Source organism: Eleutherodactylus coqui, chromosome 8 (assembly GCF_035609145.1).
Source record: "Eleutherodactylus coqui strain aEleCoq1 chromosome 8, aEleCoq1.hap1, whole genome shotgun sequence".
Taxonomy (NCBI): Eukaryota; Metazoa; Chordata; class Amphibia; order Anura; family Eleutherodactylidae; genus Eleutherodactylus; species Eleutherodactylus coqui.
The window spans coordinates 124,083,085-124,105,544 of NC_089844.1; the positions used below are offsets into that span (position 1 = coordinate 124,083,085).

General features: G+C 43.8%; 1 protein-coding gene across 2 annotated transcripts in view; it reads left to right on the forward strand.

Annotated features, from left to right (window-relative positions):
- The window catches only part of ADAP1 (ArfGAP with dual PH domains 1), a 151,041-nt gene that overhangs the window by 45,074 nt on the left and 83,507 nt on the right, over nucleotides 1-22,460 (forward strand). For both annotated transcript variants that reach the window (XM_066576355.1, XM_066576356.1), the window contains exon 2: nucleotides 14,007-14,137. In XM_066576355.1, coding sequence (XP_066432452.1) covers nucleotides 14,007-14,137 — 131 coding nt within the window. The remainder of the gene's footprint in view (nucleotides 1-14,006; nucleotides 14,138-22,460) is intronic.

The window sequence follows — 22,460 nt, forward strand, 5'->3', positions numbered from 1 at the left end:
GACGGCTTCCATTGGCGTCAATGCAAGCTGTCTGATCCGCAGCCCTTCCGCAATCATCATTGCAGAAAGGTCGCAGAATCTGCATCATCATCTAACGATGACGCGCCATATTCCGTACTGCACATGTTCCTCGGCACATCCACATTGCAGATTATGAAGAATCCAGAGAGGTATGCAGGGGTCACCGGCTGGGCACAGGGTTGGAGTCCGCTGCAGGATCCCGCTTGCGAAATCCGACTCGGCCATGTGCATTTGGCCTAAAGTTATAGATGATTGTTTAAGAATCCGCTCAAGAGAATAATGGCCCATTTACCCACAAAGATGATCGCTCAAAAGATAGCTTTGTATAAACTGCTAGTTGGTACTAATGCCAATTAGTAGCTTATTAATGCGTGTGAGCCACTGGGAGCTATATTCAGAGACCAGCGGGTGGTCTGTTCTCTGAATACATTCCCTTTGTTCTGCCACAGGGCAGACAGCTGAGACATTATCAGCGCTCCCCACGGAGAACACAGCTCTTTTGCCGAACAATGGATTTTATACCGAACATAAAATCATCTTTGGCAGAAAAGTGAAAGATAGGCACATATACCCGCAACAATTATTGCTCAAAAGATGGCTTTTGAGCGATAATCTTTGTGTGTAAAAGGGCCTTTAGTATCGTTGTGTTTGACCTGTAGCCAATACCTGTTTTTCTATCTAAGGGCGGCTTCACATAAGCGTATATGCAAATACGCTCGCCTCAGCGAAACATATTTGCACTATGAACGAGGTAGATTTGCGTGCGTGTCTGTGTATAGTACTGTACTTTTTGCGCTTGCAGGGCCAGTTCACACGCACATGCAACACACCCCTTCCATGGTTTAAAAGGCTTTTTAACCTAATGAGGTCCAGATGTGTTTTTTTGTCACAGTATTGCATATTTGCACGCATATTGACTACATATTTGTGCACCTCCCATAGACTTCTGTGTGGGGGGGGGTTGCTGCGCAGTACGTAAAAAAGAGCAGGACCTATTTTTTGCGTGCACAGAAAACATTATTGAGAATGAACCCATTGACATTCTCTGTAAAATATACGTGCGCAAAAGCATGCACAAATACGGTCGTCTGAAGGACCCGTAAGGGTTGACAAAGGAGAAGTGAAGGTCGCAGCTGATTCTGTCTCTGAATGATACTGTTATTTCTTACTTGGGCCTCCGGTTATTCTTGCCTTCAAGTGCAGAAATGGAAATTCTTGTCATTTTTTATGTCTGTATTAGCAGATCAATATAAAACCAGTTACTGAGGCACATTATAGATCGTCTTCCTCCAGTAGAGAAACTAAATGATGTTGGCAATTGGCTTAACCTACAACATGTAGTCGCTGCCGCTAATCTGTTTGCAGTAGGGTTATAAGGTTTGCAGCATAGAACAATCTTTAAACCTGTTTGTTTGACCTAAGTTGTTGTTTTCACATGTCCTCCTCATCTATATGGACCAGTCGTCTAGCATCTCTGCAAACCGAAATCTTCTGCAGATGGAAATAGTAGTCTGGTGCATTGAGGTCATCTTTAGTAGGGCTCACACCCACTGGCGATCCGACTTCCCTGCGATGCGAGAGAGAGTAAAGACGCATGATCATGAAACCAATTATTTTCAATGGTTTCATTCTCATTTGCGATGTTTTCAATGTAATCTCGTATCGCAAAGAAGAATGGCTGATATCGTCCATTGTTCTCAATGGGGCCAGTGGCAGCAGCACTAGCCCCATTGAAAACATAGGGAGAACATTGCTCTCCCCTGACACAGCTGTGACAGCTATGGCAGGGGATTGCTTCACTACCGCGGGAATGAAGGAATCCTCTGCCACAGCTGTGGCAGATGCCCATGATGCTATCCCATTTTTTTCAATGGGGCTGGCACTGCTGCGGCCCCATTGAAAGCAGTGGGTTTGCAGCGATGATTTTCGGAGAAGGGCTTGAAATATAAGCTCTTCCCTGAAATTCATAGCAAGCTGTAAAAAAAAAAGTAAAAAAAAAAAGGTTTAACTCACCAAGAAGAGCCATCCGGCTCTTCTCTCCCGCCCCGGCATCCTCCTTCTCTGTTCTGGAGGCCAGGGATCGAAAAATCCCCACCTCCAGAAAGCGCTGTCTCTGATTGGCTGAGCACTGTGGCCAATCAAAGACAGTGCCTAACCGTCATTGAATGACAGTCAGACAGCTCTTCTAGGTAAGTTAAACTTTTTTTTACAGCTTGCTATGATTTTCAGGGAAGGGCTTATATTTCAAGCTCTTCCCCAAAATCATCACTGCAAACCCACAGGCTTCTGCCACAGCTGTGCCAGCTGTGGCAGAGGATTCCTACATCCCCGCGGTCCCCGCGGAGGGTGAAGGAATCCCCTGCCGTAGCTGTCACAGCTGTGTCAGGGGAGTGCAATGTTCTCCCTATGTTTTCAATGGGGCTAGCGCTGCTTTTTGATATCCCCCATTCTTCTTTGCGATGCGAGGTTACAGTGAAAACATCGCTAATGAGAGTGAAATCATTGAAAATCATTGCTTTCATTATCATGCGTTTTCACTCACTCTCGCATCGCAGGGAAGTCGGAAGTCGCCAGTGGATGTGAGCCCTAAGTTTCTGACATGACTATCTTGTAACTGCATGGAATTAGAGGTTCGTCTTCAATCGTCATGAACTCCTGATTTTAGTTTCAAAAGGTTTTTATTAAGATTAACAAAATTGGAGCATGTATTAATTAGGCATCATTGATCCCCACGCAGGGGGCCACAGAATCAAATTTGCATTGCTGCACTGTCTAAGGTTATTACAAATATACATGCAAAACTAGAATACTTTTCCATTAATAATTTTGCTGCAGATTCAAAATATAGAATATATCTTGTTCATATATATATATAATAAAGCTTAAAGGGGTTGTCCCGCGCCGAAACAGGTTTTGTTTTTTTTCAATAGCCCCCCCCCCCGTTCGGTGCGAGACAAACCCGATACAGGGGTTAAAAATAAAACCGGACAGTGCTTACCTGAATCCCCGCGCTCCGGTGACTTCTTACTTACCTGGTGAAGATGGCCGCCGGGATCTTCACCCTCGGTGGACCGCAGCTCTTCTGTGCGGTCCATTGCCGATTCCAGCCTCCTGATTGGCTGGAATCGGCACGTGACGGGGCGGAGCTACGAGGAGCCGCTCTCCGGCACGAGCGGCCCCATTGAGAAAAGAAGAAGACCGGACTGCGCAAGCGCGTCTAATCGGGCGATTAGACGCTGAAAATTAGACGGCACCATGGAGACGAGGACGCTAGCAACGGAACAGGTAAGTGAATAACTTCTGTTTGGCTCATATTTAATGCACAATGTACATTACAAAGTGCATTAATATGGCCATACAGAAGTGTATAACCCCACTTGCTTTCGCGGGACAACCCCTTTAACTAAACTAAACTGAGGTCTTCTATTTATTAAATAACTTAGTTTGTTCCACAAGTCTAAGACAAAATTTCAAACTAAAACTGGTCATTCAGGTCATTCTAGGCCGACAGGAGGGTGTGTCGTAGTCCCGGAATATCGACTAGCTCTATCCATGGTCCCCACACCTGCCCGTATCTTTCCAGCGTATTTGATCCAATAGCATGTAGCCATTCATACAAAGCAATCTGTGAAATTCTACTTAACACGTCTTGAAAAGAGAGATGTGGCTTTTCCCACCTGGCTGCAATATGCACCCTGGTCGCCATACAGATAATCTGAATCAATTTGTGCGCTTGGTTGACGATCCCCCAGGAGGAACACTGATGGGGATTTTTGGAATGGTCTTATAAAAAGCCTATGAAGTAGCCCGTGGACTTGAGCTCATAGTCTGGCCACCTCCGGGCAAGTCCACCAAATATGTAGCTGGGTTCCCACCTCAGTACATCCTCTGAAACAAAGGGGCGACGATGTTGGATAGAATCTTTTCAATCTGGCAGGTACCAGATGGGTACGGTGCGAACTCCTGATTTTAGGGCAACTATTGCTTAAAAATAATTGTCATGAAAGATGCCTAGTTGCCTTCCAGAATATACATAGTGATGGGCTATACTAGAGATCTCTCACATTGTTAAGGAGTAGGTGATGGGCGCTTGTACAGAGGCTCCTCTGTGCATCGCGTTTTCATCCATTTCCGCCATGCTTATAGTCCAATAAAATTTTGATTGGAACATATCATTACATAACTCCACGTACAAGTAAGGAAGATGGAAGAATACCTCTACAGTGCCACCTATTGGATGGCAACATTCCTGCAATCAATGTCAGACCCTTTATACAAGTCTTTATAACAATGACTGGCAATTGACTAAAAGCCAGAAAACCATATACATACAGCTGTTTTGGGGCTATTGTCCCTCATCAGTGGCTTGGCTAGTGAGAGGCCTGTGGTGTGGGTCTGGAAGGGTATCACCTCTCCTTAAGGAGAGCACCTAAAAGGTGTGTGAGGAGACACCTTGGAGATGAGTTAGGAGACTTATAGGGCATAGTATTGTTCCATCTTCCTTATTTGTATATATTTCCAGAGGAGCTTGCATGGCCTTATAAGTCTCCTCATCCACCTTCTAGGTGCACTCCTTAAGGAGAGATGATACCTTTCCCGATAACTCACTGGGGCACAGTCACAGAACATCTTTGATCCCAAAATCAAACCTATCAAACTAAATAAATTGCATCTTCCATAGTTAGACCTGGATAGTTAGAGAAAAAAAGTTGGATTTCATGGCTACCAGTCCAAGTGCCTCAAAGGCGCCATGTCATCCCAGATTGCCTATCATCCGTCATATGCAAAATCTTATGACTTTGTATATCTAGCCTAAGAATCACAAATAATGTACAAGGTAGAGAACCTCTTATGTTCTGCGGCCAATGAGTCCTCGATGGAGAGTTTACCTACTGGGAAAGTGTAGCAAGGTTGAGATGATCGCCCTAAATTGATCGTTGCCACCTGCATTGCCACGAGTGAGTATATTTTATAAGTGAGTATAAGTAATCATAGATGAGATATTAAAGTGAGGATTATTTTGAACAGAAGTAGAGCATATTTACCAACCTCTGAATCACAAATAACGGAATATTATTTGTCATGTCCATTACACTGGGAATTCCAAGAAAATGCCAGTAATTTCTCTTTCAATGCAAATTGCCATGACGTCTGCCTTGTTTGTCATTCATTATGTGGGACAGCCCCAGGGTTCTCAGGACTGTTGGCAAGTATACCGCCTAAAAACTTAAGAAAGCAATTTTCTAACAAAAATGAAGGTAACCCCTCAATTGCACATCAGATCTTGATGAATGTAAGACACGTATTGAGTGTGAACCTGCTCTCATCTGTGGAAAGGATGGGGTTCCAATGGTGGACCTGCCAGTTTTTGCATTCTCTAGTGAATGCCAATCAAGCTGCATTGGTCACACTGAAGGATGCCACGTTCCATGACACCCTCAAGGAGTCTGTTTCTGACAGTTTGGTAAGCAACATGCAGACCAGTAGCCCACTGTAGGTCATTTTGCAGGGCTTTGGCAGTGCTCCTCCTATTCCTCCAGTACTGATGCTGGTTGATACCAGCCTATGATCGTGTCTAGATCAGTCATCTACTGACCATTGTCCTGCTATCTTCTTCATGCTTTTGAGACTGTGTTGGGAGACACAGTAAACCTTCTTGCAACGGCATATATGGATGTGCCATCCTGGAGGAGCAGGGCTACCTGTCCAACCTGATTAGGCTGCAGGTATTGTCTCATGCAAAATTAAAGAAGACTCATTCAGGAAGGCTAAGGAGAGAGGAATTATCTCTGGCGACCACCTGCACAACCATTCTATTGTCACCTGTTGTCATTTTCATTTGCACCAAAGCAGGTGAAATGGATTCATTGTTGCTTCTGCCTTCTAACTGCATGGATTGATATTCCTGAAGGTGTAAGACTGTGAATCCTAAGTGTTCCCTTAGTTCTTCTACCAGTATGTGATAGAGCAAAGACGGACAATTTCATCCCTTCCAAATTCTGTAGCTGGACATCTTGGTACTGGTGTATCTTGTCTTCACCACAAAAATGGGTGGAGACCTGGGATTGTGCTGTGGGAGGTATAGGGTACGCCTATACCTCCTGTAATTGTGTTGCCACCGGCCTCCCTGCAATACAGCATGCTCTCCCCATGCCCCAGAAGACGCCCCCGCACTTTGTTTTAGCGAAGTTGCAGAGTAACAGCGGAGATGCGAGCAGGGACGCCAGGGCAGAGGGAGCCGGTAGACAGCCGACGGCGGCTGACAGTCACAGCGGCCCAGGGAGCACAGGCAGCGGGTTTGGCACGGAAGACTCACAGCAGCAGTGGGGTGATGCGGGGTCTGTATGGCAGATGGGAGGCAAGACACTGACAGCAGCGTCTTCGGCAGGAGAGATGGGAGCGCTGTTGTGGGCATCAACAAGCTCTTCCCTACAACTTAACCAGGCCAACCCATGTCTCCACCCATTCTTCTAGTGGAGACCAGATACACCAGTACTGGACATCTCCACCATGTAGCATTAAGCCAATAAAATTTGATGCAACTCTTGGGTCCTATTTCTTCAGCAATATGTTAATGCGTCAATAATACCTCCTCTTGACATCAAAAAGTGTTTATATAGTATTTTAATTTTTTTAATTCTTTTTAGACATTTTTAAATTTGGCGTATTATGGGTTGTCCTGTTCAAGGCTTTCCATTCGATAAGAGGGAATTGGGATAGCGTGTTGTAAGACAGCCTGCTTCACGAGAATTCCTAAGCAAGCCTCATCTGTAGAGAGCGTTTCTACTTCATGAGACTACACATATGTAATAAATGCTTACTTTATGGAACAGCTCAGGATGTAATCTGACAACACTAATTGTTGAGGACATGAGGGATGTTAACCATTTCATTCATTTAATCCCGTTTGACCATTAGATTTATTCCTTGCAGGCAAATGGTTCTTCGGAAGACTCATTTGTCCCAAGCACATTAAGAGCGGAAGTTCTTGGTGACTACCCTGCTATAATATGAGCGCACGCAAATTGCCTCCAGGCTCCAAATATCACTGCATCACTTTTATCTCTCCAACACTATTGACTTTTATGTTTGCTAGACAATTTCATGTGTTTGCTGGAGATGAATCGCTGTATTTTATAAACTTAATGTCTGAGAATCCATCATCCTTCCCCGCTTGATAGAGTCATGATCTTGACATTGCACATTGATTATGGCAAATTCCAGCTCATCGATCTTCTTGGTGATCTTGCAGATGATGCTGACAGTCTTCTGCTGGCTATCTATTCCTTGGTATGTCTAGCATTTAACTCCTGCAGTTGTACCAGGATGCCATATCGGGTGCGTTTTCCACGTTGGACAATCCCTTTTTATTAAAAGGATCCTCTGAAAAAGAGCTGATCACAAAGTATTCCTGCGCATGTAATCTGCAAGGCATCCTGCAAAAAAGGGTTCAGTTCTCCTGCAGCACCACCAGAGGGGAAATTAAATATTGCATAGAGCCCATTAAGAATAAAGGCGTTTTCCAGGATCAAAGCAAGTGGTAACCTATCCTCAAGATAGGTCACCAGTAGCAGATCGGCAGGGATCTCTTTGATATGAATGGGAATGGGCTGCAATACCAAAGCGGGCTACTGCTCTGTGAATGGCTCTTTGTCAGTTCTGGCTGGCTATCTGTAACCGCTTCTTTTCAGCTGATCGGCGGGCTTCTGAGCTGCAGACCTCTGCCAATTTGCTATTGGTGACCTATCCTACATAAGGGCAATATTTTACAGATTTCTGTACTCCAGTTTTGTGCTGTTTAGCTAATACTGTGTTTCCCTGAAAATAAGACCCTGTGTTATATTACTTTTCCCCCCAAAAGAGGCTTTAGGTCTTATTTTCAGGGGATGACTTATTATACTTACCTAGGAGGCTCTGTCCGCCTCCCTCCCGCTGCTCTGCAGAGCTCCTGCAGGCTTCCTGCAGCCATTGGCCGCCCACAGAAGATCGCTTCCTGATTACGAGATTCATAAATCCCGCCTCCAGGAAGCGATGGCTGTTATTTGTTCTCAAGCGCTGCTCAGCCAATCAGTGTAGCGCTGGATTAACCAATAACAGCTATTGCATTGAGTGCTGCATTAATTGTCTGAGCAGCGGTCGAGAACCAATCAGAGCCATCACTTCCTGGAGGCGGGCCGAGGCCTGCAGGAAGCCTGCCGGAGCTCCGCGGAGCAGTGGGAGAGACGCGGACTAGATAATGTATTTTTTTAATGTAACGCAGGTAAGGCCTACTTTCAGGCTGGGGCTTATATTTCAAGCCTCCCCGAAAAATCAGGGTAGGGCTTATCTTTGGGGTATGTCATATTTTTGGGGAAACAGGGTAGTAGTGCTGAAAGAATATTGCAGACTTATGTTTATAAGTTTAGTATTTTAATGAGGAGAGCACTCCCTCTGCCCCTCGGGTTTGTGCGAGCATATTTTCTGCGCAGAAAACGTGCACAAATACGGCAATTTGAAGGAGCCCTAAAAGTAGAATGAAATAATTTTTGGTGGAATGATCTTTTAATCTTCTTTCAATATGTGTTTAGCCCCTCACTATGACTAATCCTTCAAGAGAAATAAAATCGGATCAGAAGTGGCGCATGCATTTATATGTCACATTAAATTCTCCGATTCCCTTACTAATCAGTTCTAATCAGTGTAGCTGCACCTCTCTTTGTTTTTCAAGGCTCGATCCTAAGTAAATCATGTGTAGTTCAAAGGAAGGAAATTCTGAAGCCAGCCATTTATCAATCTGTTCTCCACACTTTCCTCTCAGGGATAAATTGGCCTTTTCTAGATTTAATATGTAAAGACAAGTTAAGAGCTCATTTGCTTCTTATAAAGAGATTTTTATTGAACATCAAACAATCCATGCATCTGCTGTAGGGTACGGCATTAAATTAGCCGCAAATCTGTTCGAGAATCTGTTATGTCCTATTTAAGAGGTTCAGCCAGAAATTCATACGTTTTGGCTGGATATATTCTGCTTTAATAATATCATGTTTTAGAAGAATTTCTACACGTTACCTTGGAAAATGAGCTTGTGTTCACATCTTCGTCCAAGGCCACGGTCAGAGCCACAGGTGAAGATGCGGAATTACATCCGGGACAAAATAGCGCTTTGGTTCCGCCGCAAATGTGGCTCAAAATTCCAGAAGAAAAAGTGCTAAGAGCCGGGCAGCTGAGCAGAAACCAGGCAGAGCCCATTATAGTTATTGGGGTCCATTGGGCTGTTCAGTTCCGTCCTGAGACAGAGCCGCTTGGCTATGGTGATTCCCCTTTCCTGCTCCCCGAATGTAGCATGTAAGTGGAACCCTGTGTAGCCAACCAATCAAAGGCAGGTGTGAAAGTGGCATAAACGAAAATGAAGGACTGGATGATCTGTAAGAAGAGTAGTACAATATATGGACTTTTCTTCACCTAGAAAAAAGGGGCTTGTACTTCCTCATCACCCCCAATATCCCTCCCAGGACATGCTTCCCCCAGCTACGCCTCAGCTTTTTAAGGGATGATTGTGCTATTGAACTTAATAGCTCAATGTCCACACTGTGGAATTCCGCAGCGTGAAACAAACCACGGCATGTTCTAATTGCCGTGGGAATACACGGGGTCGGCTTCCATTGTAGTCAATGGAAGTCGGCCGTCACTCTATACTTCTGCTGTAGCACAGTGGAAGTATCGTGTAGAAACGTGTCCCCGCCCACAACCGGCTGCAGCATCCAGCACTGATGGTGTGTCATGTGCTGTATTGCGCATGCGCGCCGGCTCGAGGGACGGGAACAGCGCAGCGGATCCGGGAGGTGAGTGTGAGGGTTTTGGGGGGCGTTGTGGCGCACTCCGCTGCGGTACGCTGCTAGCGGAGTCCGCCACGGCCGTGGGCATGGGGCCTTAGTTGGAATTCCAGCCAAGGACCAAACGTCTTGACCTACTTCACATCACATAAGTCAGTCTTATCGATAGAGCTTATCGATGACCCATAAAATATCCTTAAGGGGGATGGACAATTGATTAATGGATTCTTAATGGAAATGTATCCGTTCTTTTGAGCCCCATAAACTAAAGTTATGGACTCATAGCAGCTGAACTGCTGGGTATGTGAGTCTTAAGGCCCATTTACATGCAACGATTATCGCTCACAATTCGTGCAAATGAGCGATAATCATTGGTGTAAACACGGCCATTGTGCACTTTTCATCTGAGCAATAATTTTAAGGTGAGCTTAAAATCCATCGTCCAGTTGCAGAGAGATAAAGTATCTCTCAATAGACCGCATGCTCTATTTTTCGCAGGAGCCGGGAGATTACACTGTATTCTGTCAGCAGCCCCGACGAGAGCAATGCATGCGTTCCATTGAAATTTACTTTATCTCTCTGCGGCTGAACGATGGGCTTTAAGTTCACCTTAAAATCATCGTTCAGATGAAAAGGGCACGATGGCCACGTTTATTGTGTCTGGTGTTTTCTTCATTATCCAATGAATTGTGATCCTCATCAAGAAATCCCATTCCGTAGAAGGTTCTATTGTTGAAGTATCCTTAAACTAATTAGGGTACAATATATCTACATGCAGATCTGTTGCAGCAATTCTGCAACTGAAAACCAGTTCCACTCCTCTGATTGAGGTTGTTTAGTGGCAAACACATGCATTTCTATAAGCTGCAGTCAGATGAATGGGACAGAAACTTATACAACTCTGCTGCATGTCAATATACCATGAAGGAGTATTCCCATCTCATAAAGTGATGGCATGTCACTAGGATATGGAGATCACTTTATGATCGGTAGGGGGCTGACCTCCCGAACCCCAAATGATCCTAAGAACTAAGGAGCCAAAGCATTCGTTAAGCATTGCGTCCCCTTCTAAGTTTCGCTTCCTATTGGTGCTCCCGACCAACCGACCCTGTTTACTTAATAAGTGCTGCTCTGAAGCTCCATTTATATCAGGAGGTCTTTGAGCTGCTGCACAGAAGAAAAATGGTGAAGTAGGTGCAGCGCTAAACTAGCGCTGCATCCCCATCGTTCTCGGCGTTGGTGGGGGTCCCAGAGTGGGCCGAATGCCATCCCTTACCTGGGCCATTAAAGCCTGATGATCATACATTACAGATCAAATCCACGTGCAGATTTTGGTGTGGATTTTCAATGCAGAATTCACTCATTACAATGCCACAAATGATTTCTGCAGCATTTCCGCAGCAAATAATCAGGATTTGGATTTGAAAATCTTCTGCTGCTTATTTCTTCTACTGTAAGTGAATGTGGTTTACTATTAAATCAGATTTTTTTAGTTGATCCGTTATTTATAAAATGATTGCAGTGGGCTTTATTGATACAGAATCCATTCCTCATGGGGCAGATGTTCACCATATATGACGCGTGAATCATATGTTCTATCCTAGTGTAATGGGACAGCTATGGCTCGGAGCTGTTGGGAGCCATGTGTCCTGTTTCTCCGCACCATCTGAAGGCGTTCTCCAAACTGCACAGTTCATCCTATTTGAAAGTTTGCATCTTAATTTTATTTTTCCTGAGTGGGTGGATTTAGAATCCATATGCTCAAGAAGATGTCAGATGATATGCTATCTTTTTTTAGTTGGTTATGGAGCCGTTATTTTCTACCAAATGTGGAATCGGTATTTAACTTTTAAAGTGAAATTAGGAAGAAAGCAATGCTTAAGGCTGCCTGCACATGAGCGGAAATCAATTGCGGTTTTCCGCTCGCGGGGGAAAAATTGCAGCGAGTTCTATTTTTGTGCGGGCTCCACATGGACGGCTTCCATTGAAGTCAACGGAAGCTGCCTGACCTGCGGTCCTTCCGCAATTGACATTGCAGAAATGTCGCGGATTCCACAGCATCGCTAGGCCATGACACGGGAAGAGCAGGGGTTTAAAAAATAATAATTTGTACTGCACGTCCGACTGCTCGTCATGCGGACCACACGCAATACAGAAAAGCAGAAGAAAAGGCAGTTATGCGCGGATACCGGCTGGGCACAGAGTCAGATTTCGCTGCGGGCCCCTGCGGAATCCAACTTGGTCGTGTGCAGACGGCCTAAAGGGCCCCTGTCTCTGGAAAATGCACCTTCACATTATAGTTGTGTACCATTTCAGGGGACGCCCTTTAATTGCCTTCCAAAATATTCATAGGTTAGCTAGTAAATAGCTTTCCATGAATGCTTTGAAAAGCTCTTTTATCTGGTAGAACCATAATGATAAACATTTTGCTGCAACTTTGACTCCTCAAAATCAGGAGTAACGCTGTTTTCAGGTTTGAATTGCACATCTTGTAGCCCAGGTTTTTGCATGATAATTGGGACTGCCACCCCTACTTTCTAACCTATCAAACTGTTAGCAAGAAGATGAAAGGGAATATGACTTCAGAATCAGACTACAGAGAGATTGTTTTGTAGTCTGTTACCATGGAGACACATAGGAGCTGTAGGCAGGAGATTTGAAATTAAGACTATTTACAAAGTTGCAGTATGGTTCTTTGTACATTATTGGACCAATTTAGAAATTAATGGGGAAATCCTTTAAATTGAAATGTGTACTAGATGTGCTTTGTTAAGCTTTTTGCTAGAAAGTGGGTACAGGGAAACTTACTTAGTTCAACACTGGGATTTCTGAGCATCTTGCTGTCGGGGTAAATCATTTTATTCCTCCATTTTTCACTTGGGAAGAATCATGTATATACACATACTAGTTCACTCACTTTAAATGTACATTGGCCAAATGTAAAGCTACTTAGTCTTGATGACTCGTTCCCTTTAAAGGCAATCTCCATCCAAAACTGAAAATGGGATTGATTGTATTGTTAGTCATATGATAAAATAAGCAATTGAGCCAATAAATTATTAACAATACATGTAATCTTAAAATATACATAAAGTATGTATATAAAGACCAAAAGGGGTTATATTAATAGGCAGTAAAGGTTGTTGCGGTTATGACACTCTCTCATCCATTTGCTTGAACAAGCATTAAATAACATAATCATTACTATTATATATGCCTAAAAATCCTGATCACAATGTATAATGGTTGTGTTACGTGTGCTACTGAGAGCTGTAGTACTATAGTTTCACAGCTACACAGGTGGTGAATGATTGAGATGGCTGCGTGTGGTGAATTCCTGCTAGCCAATGTCCTGGGTCTTTGATCACATATAAGCCCTGCTCCTGTCAGCGTCTGTCTAGTGTCCAGAGTGAGCAGTCATGTATCCATGTCCGTTACAGCTTGCTGTGTGTCTGATGTTCAAGGTGAGCAGTCATGTTACTTCAGCTTGCTGTGTGATCTGTGTTCTGTTCTGTCCTGTTGCAGCTTGCTGTGTGATCTGCGTTCTGTTCTGTCCTGTTTCAGCTTGCTGTGTGATCTGTGTCTGGTGCCGCTGGACTCCTGGTTAGTGTAGGGACTAGCTGTATAGCCAGGAGCCGTGAAGTGGCCCGCTAGCTTCCATGTTTTGTACAAAATGTCAGCTAATACCTGGCATTTATATTCAGCTTACTATCTGCTATTAGTGGTTGCATTTTGCCTGCTCTATGCTGTGTTTTTTGGCTCTGTGTTCTGTCCCTGTCATGTGGCATATGTGTGTGTCCTATTCTGGTGGCGTGGTTCCTAGGAGCAGCTAGGGCCCAGATCCGAAGACCGCTGGGCCGCCCTTTATTGGGGCGATGTCGCCACTCAGGTAGGGCCATGTCATCCTCCTGGTAGCACAGGGGCAGTTGCCTGAAACCCGTGTGGGTGTATTCACTCTTTGGTCACGATCGTTTTGGTGCCGTGCTTAGTTTGCCCACACGATTGTAACAGGTTGCATAGCTATATAGGTAATAAATAAAGCAATCAATAAATGATGCATTTTGGGGAGAGTTGCCCTTTAAGAAGCATAATTATATTTGCTTAGTACTTACGTAGTACTTTTAATTCTTCTGTAAATTAATATGTAATGTCTGTTTATTGTCCCCTTTACAGATCCAGACTGGGCATCGTACACTATCGGGGTATTCATTTGTCTGAATTGCTCCGGAATTCACCGCAATATCCCTCAGATCAGCCGAGTGAAATCCGTCCGCTTGGACCCGTGGGATGATGTGCAGATTGAAGTAGGAAAACATTGTCTTTTATATATTTGCGCTGCGGAATATGTTGGCGCTATATAAATAAAGATGATTATTATTATTATATATAGCCATGGCTTTTGAATAAACTTTTGTATTTTGTTATCCCAGGTGTTTCTAAAGTGGACCAATACATTGGTTGAATAAGTAATAGTTTTCACCAACTCTTTTGCAGACTGGTTGGTGACATTGCTGTTATTCTGTCACCTGCATGAGACGGAATTGCATAATTTTCATTAAGCATCCTATTAATTTAGGGCCCTTTTACGTGGATTGCTAATCATTAAGATTATCGCTTGATCGCAGGAATCTGAATGATAATTGTAAAGTGAACCACATATGATAGCGTTTTTGCTTATTTTTTGTCTTTCAGTTTCTGCAGACCTAAAAATCAAACGATGATCGGCCCGTGTTAACAGGCAGTCATTCATCTATGAACAACTGCCTGTTGACTGTGAATGAAGGCGGATGGCGGAAGTGACCTCCAGCCCGCTTCACCTCCATTCACTAAGCGATGATCGCTCCTGTGTGAAACCACAGTAGCGATGATGGCTGAGATGACTGTTGGGTGCTTTAGCGCCTGACAGTCATCCCACGTAAAAGGACTCTTAATAATGTTGACCCCAAATAAATAATATTGTAACGTTTAAGTTGATGGTGTATCCCTTTCAGGGTGTGTGACATCCATGATATCTTCTTGTTACTGTAGGACAGAAGGTTTGTGGTTATATTTCGTCAAGTAAGTTCTTCAAGCTGTGTGGGTAATTGGGGGAATGGCATAGAAATATAGGCTACGTTGGTTCCAGTCATTACTAGACACTAGAGATGAGCGAGCGTACTCGGCCACGCCCCTTTTTCGCCCGAGCGCCGCGATTTTTGAGTACTTCCGTACTCGGGCGAAAAGATTCGGGGGGCGCCGTGGGTGAGTGGGGGGTTGCAGCGGGGAGTGGGGGGGAGAGGGATAGAGAGGGCTCCCCCCTGTTCCCCGCTGCTACCCCCCGCTCCGCCACGCCTCCCCCCGCCCCACGGCGCCCCCAAAATCTTTTCACCCGAGTACGGAAGTACTCGAAAATCGCGGTGCTCGATCGAGTAATTACTCGAAACGAGTAGGTTCACTCATCTCTACTAGACACCTATAGGGTCTTGACACGTACAGTAAGTGAATGACAGCAGCACAAGTGACAAATGTAGCTCGGGTAATATAACTATCTTGGTTTAATATAGGGATTGGGATAGGCTATTGTCAGGTTACATATGAAGCCACTTCTCTTACAGGAAGTCTAAGGGTCAAAATAACTTTACAAGGGGCAATTATTGCTAAAAAAAAATCACTGGAAATAAAGAATTTAGGTGATAATTATCCCACATGCACACTGCCACCGACAGGACACTGAGCGAGAAATCACTCTTGTCCGAGTCACTTGGTTTTAAGCTTACCTATAAACCAAGCTCATTGGCCCGTGTAAACAGGCAGTCATTCATCTATGAACAACTGCCTGTTTACTGTGAATGGAAGCTGGTGGCTGGAAGAGATCTCTGGCGCGCTCTTCTTCCATTCTTTGAACGACTGTTGGATGACTGTCGAACATTTACGAGACCGAAGAGTTGTCCCATGTAAAGGTACCTTCAAAATCCAACCCATCCAATCCTTGCTTACTCTGGTAGGAGACAGTAGGGCACAGTAAAGGTGCCGCTTTCTACTTTATATTGTCAGCAGATCCCTTAACATCAGTGGGATTAGTCCAGATATGAGTGGAACACATTTTTAGTGGTCAAAATTTTTTGTTTTGCTTGCCCCAGATTATTTCCATACAGCCAATCAAATAGAGTAGGCTATGTTCACCCTGGTGCAATATTTCCATTCCATTCAGTTTCCGTTACCCCATAACCGCAGAATATCATAGACTTGTGCATTAGTATGTCTGGCTTTAAAAAAAGGAAACCTCATGGATCTGGTCAGTGTGATTGATCCACTACAAGGCAAGTCAAAAGGGATCTGTCTTATTTGCCAGGGATACTGTAAAAATGGAGCAACATGACACCAATGGGAACAGAGCTTTAAAACGGTTGTTCCACAGACAACATTTATCCTCTATGTTCAATGGGAGTTGCATCACTGGGATCCCCATGATCCCTAAAGCGGGCTCCCAAGGCTCCATTTTAGAGGACTTTGATAAGTGTTTTTTGTGAACTAAGCCCTTTTAGGCTACCTTCACACATAAAATAACTGTTGACCGAATGAGTGTCATTGATTGAACCTCCACTATTAGTTACGTCCGACCAGATGTATAGGTCGTATCCAAAGGTGACATATACATACACATACAATATAAACACGGATAATACAAGTTTATAGTAGGGAAATACTAAAAAGGAAACCCGGAAAATCTAACCCTGAACCTACTAATATAAGAAACCCAACCTATAAGAGGGGCAATCGCCCTGATGAGAGCGACCACAGGGCAACCCTGACAGAGAATAGTGGCAAACGTAACATAAATATAGCCACTAATGCAGGAAAAAGATGTACAAACACCCCAGATAAATAAGTAGAATAAAAGACATTTCAGTACATTTTCACTGTAAATTCCACCCCTCGCTTGAAACCATGAAATCTGCTGTGAAAATCTGCAGCATAAATTGATATGCTGTGGCTTTAAATTCATACCGCAGGCCGATTTATCCTGCATATTTGTTCTGCCGCCTGTGGATGAGATTTCTTGCTCATTTCTTGGATGAGATTGCTTGTAGTGTAATACGCTGCGTATTTTCAACATGCTTATTCTTGGTACATATCACCTAAATGTAGACCCTATGCTATATACTGTATCTCCAATGATTAGCAGAAAAGCTGATTATCAGTCATGTCATCAGAACTATCTCTGCTTCTTGAGTCCATTTCAGAAGGAGTTTGAGAAGGTAAGATAGTAAGCAGATCCTTTTCATGCGTATCATTTATCCAGTCTGCCGCTCCTTCGCCTGATATGTTTTCACACTGTGCTGCTTAATGATAACATCTACAATGTCTAAAAGCCTCTGTGAAATCTCGACAGGCGATGACTTTTTGATGCTTTTCTCAAGAAATGGTTACATGACTGATCAGACACCTCTGTCTGCCTTGTGCTGCGTGCCAGAAAGAAAAGACTTCCTTCAGCTATTTGATCATTCTTAAGACGTAGTCACAAGAGACTTTTCACGTAATGATGTCAAGTGTTTGCAGATCTGTAGCCCTCAGATCAACTGGGAAATGTATTATAGAGCTACTTTCTTATAAAAGTTTCCGGCAGTGTATTACTGGTGGGCTTGTGATATGAGATGATGTGTTGGTGTATAAGCCCAGGTATAGACGGTACATTGTGGCTGAAGACACCAGTCTTCTCAGGGCTTCGAATGGATTATTCTTGTCCGATTCACTTCTATCTTCCAAAGTTTTACGGATTATAATGGTTCCATGTTAGAGGCCTTAAAACATTATTACCGGGTGTTTCTGGCCACTTTAAGGCTGTGTATATACAGATTGGATCAGCTATCTTCCTAGACCTCTGATAAATATATGCATTGAGCTGAGGATGCTTTTAGATGTAACCATTATCATTCTAAAAATCGTTTAAACAAGCGAAAGTGACTAATCATTCAGTCTAGACGTGAGCCAATGGCTGATCGACGAACAAGTTTATTGTTCATTTTATGCAGGCACAAAAATCATCATTGGCTCGTTCGGTTTAAATAGCAATTCTTCAGTCCCTCCATTCGCTTATACAGGGACTGAACAAGCCAACGATGCATTTGCCTGTATAAACAGTGTACACAAGTGCGAACAAGTTAGCGGTGACGTCACCCGCTCGTTCAAATGAGAATCAGCTTGTCTAAAAGGACCCTTAGCTGGACAACCGTGTTGTGTTAATAAGCGGGTAAGAAAAGTTAGCGGTGATGTCACTCTCTCATTCAAATAAGAATTAGCTCATCTAAAAGGACCACTCTTAGCTGAACGACTAGGTTGTGTTAATAAGGGGATAAGACAAGTTAGTGGTGACGTCACCCGCTCGTTCAAATGAGAATCAGCTCGTCTAAAAGGACCACCCTTAGCTGGACAACCATGTTGTGTTAATAAGGGGGTAAGACAAATTAGCGGTGACGTCGCTCGCTCATTCAAATGAGAATCGGCTTGTCTAAAAGGACACTTAGCTGAGCGACCATGTTGTGTTAATAAGGAGGTAAGACAAGTTAGTGGTGACGTCACCCGCTCATTCAAATGAGAATCATCTTATCTAAAAGGACCCTTAGCTGGACAACCTTGTTGTGTTAATAAGGGGGTAAGACAAGTTAACGGTGACGTCACTCGCTCATTCAAATAAGAATTAGCTCGTCTAAAAGAACCACCCTTAGCTGAACGACCATGTTGTGTTAATAAGGAGGTAAGACAAGTTAGCGGTGATGTCACTCACTCGTTCAAATGAAAATCAGCTCGTCTAAAAGGTCCCTTAGCTGAGCGACCATGTTGTGTTAATAAGGGGGTATAGATGAGCGAGTATACTCGCTAAAGGCAATTGCTCGAGCGAGCATTGCCTTTAGCGAGTATCTCCCCCGCTCGAGACTGCAGGTCCGGGTGCCGGCAGCGGGCACGGAGCTGCGGGGGAGAGCGGGGCGGAATGGAGAGGAGATCTCTTTCTCTCTCCCCCCCCGTTTCCTCCTGCTGACAGCCGCTACTCACCGCTCCCCCGCGCCGGCACCCGAACCTGCAGTCTCGAGCAGGGAGATACTCGCTAAAGGCAATGCTCGCTCGAGCAATTGCCTTTAGCGAGTATACTTGCTCATCTCTATAAGGGGGTAAGACAAGTTAGCGGTGACGTCATTCGCTCGTTTAAATGAGAATCAGCAATAAAAATGAGATTGTTTAAAAAAAATATGAGAATCAGCTCATCTACAAGCACCCTTAGCTGAACGACACTGTTGTGTTAATAAGGGGGTAAGATAAATGGCTGCCAGACATTTATGTTCAGAGGGACAAACAGGAAAACAAGGCGCTCAGACTGTTACATAAATACAATAAATAAATACAGTAAATACAAAAAAATTGCAGAAGGCAAACGGCTCTTCCTACTTGACACAACCAGGTACGGAGCATAGCTCAATATGTCAAAAGGTGGGGGTCCGCAAAAAATAGCAAAGCAAGTAACCCTTCAAATTGGAGCAGCGGAAAAGCGGCACTCGCTGATAAATTCTTTTTAAAACGCAGCAATTACTTTATTCCGTGTGAGAAAACACAAGGCGCAGGAGGACACAGTGCAAGGGACGACGGCTGTTTCGCATCTGCTGACGCCAGCCTTTCCACCACTAGGTATAAAAGTCTGTCGTCTATTGCACTGTGTCCTCCTGCACTTTGTGCTTTCTCACATGGAATAAAGTAATTGCTGCATTTCTTAAAGCATTTCTCAGTGAGTGCCGCTTTTCCGCTGCTCCTGTTTCAACTATTGACACCAAACGTTGGTGATACAGGCGGGCGGATTTACGTAGAGTGATTTTACATCTCACAATTTATTGAATGAGCAGCCTGTTTATACAGGCAGATAAATCGTTTGACGGTTCACTTGCTAAATTGTTACGCCGTTCACATTCACTGTAAAGGAAATAAGAAAAACGGAATGATTGGCTTTTGAACTGAACGATTACTGAATGAGCCAACGATGATTTTCGTGCTTGCATGAAATGAAGGATAGATTGTTCATCGTTCGATCGTCGGCTGTGATTGCACAGAACAACTAATGTTCAAATTTGAGCGATCTAGCGATTTTCTTTTTTTAGCCCGTTCCTTCTAAACGCACCTCTCTATAGGAACAGGGAGAGGAAGCACCAGGCGCCACTCACCCCTTCAAAATCCAGGCAGGCTTTCAAGAAGACCAATGCAGGCTTCCAGGTTCACCAGATAACAGTTTATTAACTCAACGCGTTTTGGGGGTGAATTAGTCACTTTTCCGTTCCTCAGGAGAAACACAAAAAATAAAAATATGACCTCTGTAAATTTGTATATTCCTGAGGAAAGGGAATCTGTCTACTACACCTCCAAAATGCGTTGAGTTAATAAAGTTCTATCTGATGAATCTGGAAGCCTACATTGGTCTTGTTGAAAGGGGTGAGTGGTGCCTAGTGCTTCCTCTCCCCCTTCCTATGTAAATTAATCCTATTCGACTATCTGCCTGCATTACCAAATATCGGTGCCTTTATTTCCCGTTTGTCCCTCTGTACATGCACGGTTTCATCCGAGGATCTGGTTGCTAACTGGAGTTCTACTTGTCTTTGGTTTTATTAGAGGCTTGTTTTGGACCATGTGTGATGCCATCTGGATTCACACACGTGGTGGGTAGCTTCCATTTATTGTTGAGACATTTATGTTAACACTTGTCTTCCATAATCTCAACCTGTCTAATCCCTGAAGTCAGCTGTTCCCAAATACATTCTATATCCTTAGGCTTTCAATACACATAACATAGCGGTTGACCAAACGCTCCGTCAGGCAACCTCTATCTTGCCCCACACCCCCTTACACATGCACACTCGTTGCAGCGTGTATGTGTTCTGAATGCAGAGAGGGTTATGTCCCTCGGAGCTAAAGTGTTGGACAGTTGAAGTCCAACTGCCTGATCTTTATCCCCCCGATATCTGTTACCAGACACATTCAGTGATCAACCAGACCCAGCAAAGTCAGCGGATTCTGGAGATTGAAATCTAATGTGTAGGACGAGCCTTTCACTCATTACAGAAGGATGCCTTGCCTATCTTAATTATTGTTGTAGTGTATCATGTCAAATCATTTAAAAGTAGTCTATGCCCAGTTAAAATGATGAGTCCATGACTTTAGACCACTTCGTCCCCACATTTCTCTTCATTGCATGCTGTGAGGAGCAGTGATGAAATCCTTCTAAAGGCTACATCAAGGGTGTCCTCTGTTTTTCTACCTATAACCCCTGCAAGTGGGATCTGCTCTTGGCTGCAGGCGCCCCTGGTCATTACCCCAAAAGTAATCACAGTGCAGTGGTTAGAGGCACCATATCATGATACCGGTGAGACAGGCAGGGATGAAGTCGAAACAGAAGCCGAGATCATGACAGGCGGAGTTCATGTATAAACGGTAAGACATACCGTAGTCAGGAAATGTGGCAGTCGGACAAAACATGGTCAAATGACAAGCTGAGGTCAGGACAGGAAAAGATGGGAAAGTGCGATGAACAGGCACAGGTCAGAATCAGGAATCAGACAAAAAATAGTAGCACCTTTGTAGGAACAAACAGAACCTATTGCTAAAGAACCCATCAGTGGGGGAGGATGTCTTAAGTAACTAGAGGACAATCTAGATTGGCCGGGAACATGAAAGCTGAGTGCATGCGCTGTCCCTTATAGAGGAGGGCACGAATGCACCCTACAGGTGGCACCAACAATGACATTGGGCAGGTTTATATCCAGCATGCTCCATCCTCACACACGTAAGATCGTCAAACAACTTTTTCCCGTACGTAGCTAGCTTTATGAGTTGGCTGCAGTCTTACAATCTTAGATTGCAAGATAAGATTATACTGGATTTTAAGATGTTTTAATGTTAGAGCTATATAACAACTAGGAGGACTGGGTCAAGCCCAAGGATTGCAGCTTAATTTACAATCGATTGAGAAGTTCAGAACTATCAAAGAGAAGAAAACTTTTCTAACACAAGGGCTTGAGAAGAAGGTTATTTGTAGGTCGTGTTATTTAATAGGTTGAGGTGAATTTAGACCTTTCTAGACCTTGTGGTAAGATTATGTTCGAAAAGGACTTGTCAGCTCTTCAGATTTGTCTGCTTTGTTCTATAATTGTAAGAATTCTGCAACATTTTTTCTTGAAACTTTATATTGTGCCGTTCCTCCGTCATTCCTCTTAGAAACGTATGAATAAATCGACAACTGGGTCTTACTATTTTTCTTGTCAGAGGGGTGTGTCTCCCTACACATAAATCATCCAATAACGTGGCAGCATCAAATGGTGCAAAAATATAATATCCTTTTATTCCTCCATCAATCAATGCGACATTCCGACCTGTTTGGTCTTTGTCAAGCTCCCCACACAGTGAGAACTGATTGGACGGTGTCAGTCTGTGTATTGACCAACCAACATTCAGTTGTCAATTTATACATACATTTCTACAATAGAGGAACGTAAAAACACTAATATCTAAGAAAAAATGCTCCAGAATTACTTGGAGGAAGATACAATTTGGTATATAGTAAAGCAAACCTGTCCAGAGAGCTGATAGATCATCTTTAAGGGTTAAGTATTGCTT